General features: G+C 42.3%; 1 protein-coding gene across 1 annotated transcript; it reads right to left on the minus strand.

The window, feature by feature from the left end:
- Nucleotides 1–1814: 1814 nt before the first annotated feature.
- On the minus strand, nt 1815–7402 carry LOC139569645 (fructose-bisphosphate aldolase A). Its single transcript, XM_071391059.1, has 7 exons — nt 7104–7402; nt 5595–5713; nt 4914–5180; nt 4341–4501; nt 3085–3343; nt 2580–2779; nt 1815–2303 (listed from the first exon to the last, which is right to left on the minus strand). Exons 2-7 carry the CDS (start codon nt 5704–5706, stop codon nt 2211–2213), a joined length of 1092 nt encoding a protein of 363 aa, XP_071247160.1. The 5' UTR covers nt 5707–5713; nt 7104–7402; the 3' UTR covers nt 1815–2210.
- Between the last annotated feature and the right edge of the window lie 653 nt (nt 7403–8055).

Below are 8055 nucleotides of genomic sequence, written 5' to 3' on the forward strand. Positions count from 1 at the left end.
TAGGATTAAGAGTCCTAGGTATTGTCGCGGTCAGAGAGTGTGGCTTTCCACTCGTAACCTTCCCCTTACGACAGCTTCTCGCAAGTTGACTCCGCGGTTCATTGGTCCGTTCCGTGTCTCTCAGGTCGTCAATCCTGTCGCTGTGCGACTGCTTCTTCCGCAACATCTTCGTCGCGTCCACCCTGTCTTCCATGTCTCCTGTGTCAAGCCTTTTCTTCGCGCCCCCGTTCGTCTTCCCTCCCCCCCCCCCGTCCTTGTCGAGGGCGCTCCTATTTACAAGGTACGGAAGATCATGGACATGCGTTCTCGGGGACGTGGTCACCAGTACTTAGTGGATTGGGAGGGTTACGGTCCTGAGGAGAGGAGTTGGGTTCCATCTCGGGACGTGCTGGACCGTTCGTTGATTGATGATTTCCTTCGTTGCCGCCAGGGTTCCTCCTCGAGTGCGCCAGGAGGCGCTCGGTGAGTGGGGGGGTACTGTCATGTTTTGTCTTTGATCATGTCTTGTCCCTGTGCTTCCCTCTGCTGGTCTTATTAGGTTCTTTCTCTTTCTCTCTCTCTATCGTTCCGTTCATGCTCCCAGCTGTTTCTCATTCTCCCTACGACCTCATTTACTCTTTCACACCTGTCCCCTATTTTGCCCTCTGATTAGAGTCCCTATTTCTCCCTCTGTTTTCCGCTCCTGTCCTTGTCGGATTCTTGTTTGATGTTTGCTGTACCTGTGTCCTTGTTTCGCCCTGTCGTGTTCTTTGCCTTCTTCAGATGCTGCGTGTGAGCAGGTGTCAATGTCAGCTACGGCCAGTGCCTTCCCGAAGCGACCTGCAGTCTGTGGTCGCGTCTCCAGGCGTTCCTCTCTATTGACGAGAGGATTTCAGTTTCCTGTTTTGGATTACCATTGATTATATCCAGGAGAATCATTATTTGTTTAATACTGGAATAAAGACTCTGTTACTATTACGTCGCTTTTGGGTCCTCATTCATCAGCATAACAATTGTAGTCAAGGTTTGAAATTATTCTGTTTTTGTCAAATAATATACTATATGTATTTCTGAGTCGATTTGCGTTGTACCACCATCAGCTCAAGGAAAGTTTGTGCCACAGCTGAATGTATAATATTCCTCTCTTTCTTTCACTTTCTGTCTGTCTTTGTCTACTGTAGCTCAATTGGCCTTCTTGCTTTGTCCATATTTATCTGTTTTGCTACTCTTTATCTGGTGTGATAAAGGTTTACAAATTTGAGGATCATGATGATGATGCTTATGAAGATAATGATTATTATTATTATTATTATTATTATAAAGATGACTATGATGAAGCACTTTTATTTGGATACTTTTGTATGCACATTCTCCCACAATTAATGTATGCAGTCAACAGAATATACAACAATTTTTTTACAGACTCATTTGTACTTTCATAACAGCCCCATGTTGAGGTCAACTGCTTTGCTCTCTATTTGCTGTTGGCTGCTGGTATCACCCGGTGGATATTCTTGATAATATTTACAGTAATTTCTGTTATTACTATTATAAATTCTCACAAATGCCTTATTTGTAAGAATTTGCCTTCTTGTTTGCTATAGTGCATTGTTCAGTGATACTGGTCTTGAGAAAAGCCTTTGAGTTGGAATGTCAACATTAAACAGTCTCCCCTCGTCTTGCTTTTTTTTCTATGGTAATATGTATCGACATCAACATCCAACAGTACATTCTAAATAAATAGGAAGTAGTCATTGCGCCGAGCAGGATGTTCAATGACGTTGCGTAAATTGTCAGTTACTTTGAAATACAATAAGGAAGGAAGCAAAGCAACATATTGTGAATACATACTTTATTCCATGGCTCCAGTACAAACATTATACTGAGTTAGGTGTTACAGACCCAGGCATAATATTACATGTTTTGTAAAAACACAACGATGGGAATCTCTTCACCTTAAAAAAGGTGTGAAATGGTAGGGAGAGGGAATGGAGGCAGAACACATTTTTTTTGTAATCTTCTCTCTGAAGCAAGAGCCCAAAGAAAGGTTTCCGTTTCTCTCTCTCTTTATCCGTACTGAGGTACCAAACGAGTAATGTTGCAGAGGGTCGAGTAGAGACGGCTTCTTAGGAGGTGCCGAATAAGACATGGCACTCCCCATGTGGGGGAGGGTGGCGGGGACAGGGAGATGGTGGGAGGGTTAGGAGAGGGATACTGGTGAGTGTCCATGCCTAATAAGCGTGGTTGGCCACGAACAGTGATTCTCCAGCGGCGGTGCTGTCTCCGGAAGCGACATACTTGCCTTGGCAGGCCAGGCTGTTGGCCTGTGGAAGGAAAGAATAACAACATAAGAACAACATAAACTTGTTTTCTGCTGATATTTTCTAAATGTGGAATTTACATTGTAGCTTCCTATACGTCTATAATATAAACATGTAGCCTCTGTACAGACATAAATAATCACATTTGAAATATGAGCAAAATATATGACAATATTTTATATTTTTTACATATAATGCCGAAAATATGACAGTCAGGAGGAATATATGCAAAATCTATAAAAATAAAAAAAATGGAAAAATATATTTGGTTATTCATACCAGAGCTCTCTTGATGAACTCCTCCTGGGCAGCCTTGCCGTTCGCAGGTTTGCCACCCCATGCCTTCAGGGCGGATGCCTGGAGGGCACGGCCATAGGAAAAAGTCAATGCCCATGGCCTGTGCAGGGGACACTGGTTCATGACGTTCAGGTTGATGGATGCCTCCTCCTCAGACTGGCCACCGGACAGGAAGGTGACGCCTGTGGGTGAAGAGAGGAAGAAGAGAGGTTATTTGTTTTGTAAAAACCTACCTAAAGAAGATACAACAACACATTGTATATTTCCACATACAACACAATTGTACGTGAAATATACACAATAATAAAATATATAATATTGTAACTACATACTGTATGTGAAAGTGTCATATTCATGGAGAGTGAGTTTGTGTTTGTGAAAATGTGTCATAACATCGAGTGTGAGAGGGTGAAGGTGGATGTTTAGAAATGTATATGTGTATCGTGCTGTATAATGTGTTGTATTCAGTGTGTTGTCGGCCGCTCACCGGGAACTGCTGGGGGCACGGTGCGGCGCAGGGCCGTGACGGTGGCCATGGCGATCTCCTGGTGGGTGTACTTGTGTGAGCAGGAGTGTCCGGCAGTGACCATGTTGGGCTTCAGGAGGGTACCCTCCAGGTAGACATGGTGGTCGGACAGAGCCTTGTACATTGCGGCCAGGACCTTCTCAGTCACGTACTGGGTGCGCTTCAGGTCGTGGTCACCGTCGGGGAGGATCTCGGGCTCAACAATGGGGACAATGCCGTGCTAGAAGAAGGAAGAGGTCATGAGTACTAAAATACACTTTTAGCCAACGGTGCATGTTGTTGACCTTGACAGTTAACAGTCCAAACAGTAAAGCTTTAGTGGTGAGTGGCTCTCCTCCTATCTTTCCTCTCTATCCCTCTACAGCATGGATTAGCAACTTTGATGTGGGTGGGGGCCACAAAAAATCTGAACTCATCACGAGGGGCTGCAGTTGCTCGCCGGCCTGCGAGCAAAACATTTTAATGGCCCCCCTCTTAACAGTGGAGAGACAATGTTTTAGTTCTATACATTTTGCCATGGGGTGTAGAGAAAATGTTGCTGTTTTAAAGCAAGTTTGATGCATTTCTATACATTTTGCCATGGGGCGGAGAGAAGATTCTGTAATTTTATAACTCATTAAATGCAATTCTACTCATTTTAGGGCGGGGAGAGGATTTAGCCATTTTTAATAGGATATCTGAGTGAGACTGACTAACAAAATCAGAGGGGCCCCCCGGCCGGTAATTCAACCATGATAACACGTTTAAATAGCTGGCTGCTAAATGAACTCATCAATCTAAATACATTTAGCTGACGTGGACTAATTGACTATCAGTGACTGACAAAACAAAAACTGCTGATGAACAACCAAATAAAAAAATTGCACTTTGTGTATTTTACTATTCTAACTTGCAAGAGTAAGTTGAAACTCTGACTCCCGGGGGACGCCAGTTGCCCATCCCTGCTCTACACTTACCTATGTTTTCTGATACTGTGATTTTATAAAACTGTAATCATTTCTGAGGAATTTATAAGAATTTAATACATTTATAATTGCTTATTTCATGAAAGTTTTAACCCACATGTTTCAAAAGAGTCAATGATTCTAAGGTAACTTGTGGGCCATAGGATAATTGCACCCACAACTTTGCCATTGGTGGCAATGTGCTTTAACTACCTGAGCTAATGAACTAACAAGACCCCCTGAGGCCTTAAGAAAGGGTTGTGTGATTCTTACCATCTGGCAGATACTGGCATAACGAGCCAAGACATTGCAATTCTCCATGATGGCCAGGCGGGAGGGGGTGGTGGAGGTGATCTTCAGCACACAACGCCACTTGGCGAAGTCACAACCGTCCTTCTTGTACTGGGCGCAACGCTCATACAGGCCATCCAGACCTGACGGAGAAATGGATTGAGGCAGGGAGAGACAATAGAGATGAGTATGGTATCTTGGCTTGTGCGAACCAGAACCTATCTCAAGGCACCTTGATGTACAAGTACATGCCCAGGACAGTAGTCTATTGCAGAGCCAATCTATCTCCTTATTGCTGAGTGCCAAGTGAAGATGTATAGGTCCCATTTTTACAGTCTTCAGTATGACCCAACTAGGGATTGAACTCACAACCTTCCAATCTCAGGGAGGACACTCTAACCATTAGGTCACTAGGCCACTGAGTATTCTAGCTAGGTTGGAATAATATATAATCATTTTTGATCTTATAAACAAATTATTGTATGTTGTTGTACTGTATGTATGTATTCCCATTAGTGGGAAATGCCATCGATTCTTCCTATTCTTCCTCCTTACCCTGGGTGGTGGTCTCTCCGTTGGTTCCAGCGAGGGGGACAACACCTTTGTCAACCTTGATGCCTACAAGCCAGCCTCTGGACTTGACGTGCTCGGGGAAGGTCTTGCCGGCATCGGTCTTCTGGTACAGGGTCTCGTGGAAGAAGATGACGCCACCAATGCAAGGGGCGGCGCGATCGTCGGCGGTGAAGAGGAGCTGACGGTACAGCCTCCTGTTCTCCTCAGTGTTCTCAGCATTGATGCTCTGGAAGCGCTTGGCAACGCTGCCTGTTGGGGGGAAAGAGAGATAGGGAATGAGGGTTAGACTCACAGAATGAAATAGAACAAATTTTATGTTATATCTCTTTGGTTAAACTGAATTCCCGAATTTGCACAAATCAGTAGTTCAATTGTCCTTAGCCATGTGAATGAAATAAAATGAACTTGAACTGAACTATGAAACGGTTGTAGCATTTTAAGCTGAAGTGTGGTATTACTTGTTGGTTCTCATGAAATGTTTTGAAGAAGTTATAATAAGGTGAAAAAACACTCATTGTGTACATTGTGACAATGTAGTTGATCTGATTATGAGTATGTCTTTGCATGTCATAAAATATGGGTGCATTTTCTTTCCATAGGTGTGTGTGTGTGTGTGTTTAATATTGTGTGTGCAACCAGTTTCTGTTGGCCAGCTTTGCGTACCGGTAGACTCGTCAGCGGCGAGGATTCCCTTGCCCTTGGCGACAATCTTGAGAGCGATGTCACTGAGCTCCTTCTTCTGATCAGGAGTGAGGAAGGGGAATGCGTGAGGCATTTTGACTCTTATCAGAAGGAAGTGAAAGAGTGGGGTGACAATGTTTAAAATTCTGAGGGGGGGGAGAGAGGGCTTGAGATACACAGAAGCGCATACAGAAATAGATAAGTAGCAAATAAACAAAGGTATATTTCATGAAAAGCAGTCAGTGACGTGAAAAGAGTGTAGACTACTTTTACCGTAAAATTACAGTATGTGGAAAGGTTCAAAGAAAAGGGAAGTAAGCTGTGGATGAAGAAAGTGGCAAGTGTTTGCGTCTGTCCGTTTGGGTGATTGTCTGTACGTCATTCGAATGTACTCTTTTTGTCTGTCTTCCTCTCTTGTAATATATAGGCTTAACATGCCCCATAATCTGTTTCTCTATCTGTCAGTTTGAGAGAGTTATATGACTGTTGTTGTCTGTCTGTTTGAGAGTGCTGTGGTTGCCTGTCTGTATGTCTGTCCATTTGAGATTGCTGTGTGACTGTTGTCTGTCTTTCTGTCTATAATTTGCACGCCTGCCTACTGCATGTTAAGCTCTGGTATCTGTTGCAGCAGCCACCCCCACAGCCATGATAGGCATGTGAATGACTTTTTCCATTTTCTAGTCTCTCTTAACCCTGACCTTTCCATTGGCTGCTCCCCCCTCCTCTCCCCTCCACTACTCACACTACACCTCCTTTATCCAACCCTGTCTTGTTACAGTACCACTCAATCCAATAGGTCAAACTAAATATAAACATTGGAACACAGCAGCTGTTACCAAAGCACCTCGTGTTTCTCTCAGAGTGGTTATGTAGAAGGGTACTGTGTGTGCATGTGTGGGGCCTCCTTCAGTCGCTAACTCAGATCTATATAGATAACATTATGTGCTGTAGCTTTAGTACAGTACAGTTAAGTACAGTATAGGCTAAGTTAAAAGTGTGCAGCGTGAGTAAAAACAATTAGTGAGTAATTTCCACTTTTTGGTCGAAGCAGGCTAGCGTAAAGCAAAGAAATAATGATACCTAATGTAGCAAAGCAACATTGTGGTATGCTAGCCTGAGTGAGCATTTAAGAGATTCATCTTTTTAGGAATGTTTTTAGCATAGAGATGTGTCTAATGCATGTATAAAATGTTGATTAGCATTGATGCACCATTTGATCGTATAATAACAACAATGCTAGAAAATTCTACTCGTGCATTTGCTCTTGCAGTTTCATATACGTTTTATAATGCCAGCATACAATGTTTGCAGTGCTCTTTCAATTCTATATCACACACAATATAAAGTACAAGTAGCCAGAGCTATCCTAGATTTAAAAAAATAAATACATGCTTTTATTCTTATTAAGATATGATAAATATCTTAGTAAGTTTTAAAGTTTGGGGAAAAAATAATGAATTTCCCTCTTAAGATATGATTCGATTAATTTACCTTGGAGGGTTGGAGGAGAGCTGGGAGAAGAGAGGGGAGAAGATCCGACTAAAGTTCGCGACAACCTCCTGGCCCGCTTGGGACACTTTTTATCCTCCTATTGTGACCCCTCACATTTCAGCCGCCGGCTAAAAAAAGAATGGCAAGCAACCGGAGAAGGGCGGTGACATTAAAAAAAAACGTGCTAGTGTAACGCAGCTAGGCGTCCCATGCTATCTGGGAAAGGGCAAAGAGGGAATCAATGGGCGATGAGCAGGAGATGGTGAGGAGAACAAATAAGAGTGGGTGCACATTAAATTATATGATATATGCCATTTAGCAAACAGTTTTATCTAAAGCGACTTACAGTAGTGCGAGCACACATTTCCATATGGTGATCATCATTACGTTGCAAAAACCATGCTCTACCAACTGAGCCACACAGGACCATATAGGAGTAAAAAGAGGGTAATATGAAGTAAAATCAATGGAAGAGAGGGGACAAGAGCTGAGAGGCCATGGGATGAGAGAGTTGGGGAATAAATGTAGACAAATATTCAGGTTGGAATAAAACTATCAACGATAGATAATCAAGATTACTTTTCCTCCATCTGAAATACTCAATAAACCGCTCAACTCTCACAATAAGCCTGCTTTATTTTGCATGCTAATAATAACTTTCATGAATAATAATTTACACACTATGAGTAAATAGGTATTTCATTATTTGTAAACATTTATCAGCATTACAATTCATAAGCATATATAACATTTATACTGAATGAAGACGCATTTTAAACATGTATAAATATTCATGACAATTTACAATGGCTAAATAATGAAAGTTATTATAAAGTGTAACTAGTTCAGTTATTATAAAGTGTAACTAGTTCAGTTATTATAAAGTGTAACTAGCGAACCAGCTGTGAGTTCACAGAGTTTCACCAGTTTGAATGTTCTGAAAGAGCAACAT

This window comes from Salvelinus alpinus, chromosome 3 (assembly GCF_045679555.1).
Source record: "Salvelinus alpinus chromosome 3, SLU_Salpinus.1, whole genome shotgun sequence".
In the NCBI taxonomy this organism is placed as follows: domain Eukaryota; kingdom Metazoa; phylum Chordata; class Actinopteri; order Salmoniformes; family Salmonidae; genus Salvelinus; species Salvelinus alpinus.

What these genes read in the sequence shown, in the direction of transcription:
- LOC139569645 (XM_071391059.1), bottom strand. Translation starts at nt 5,706, where the DNA reads ATGCCTCACGCATTCCCCTTCCTCACTCCTGATCAGAAGAAGGAGCTC. An exon ending in CGCCGCTGACGAGTCTACCG is followed by an intron (nt 5,181 to 5,594) that starts GTACGCAAAGCT and finishes TCCCCCCAACAG; the next exon opens with GCAGCGTTGCCAAGCGCTTC. An exon ending in CGGAGAGACCACCACCCAGG is followed by an intron (nt 4,502 to 4,913) that starts GTAAGGAGGAAG and finishes TTTCTCCGTCAG; the next exon opens with GTCTGGATGGCCTGTATGAG.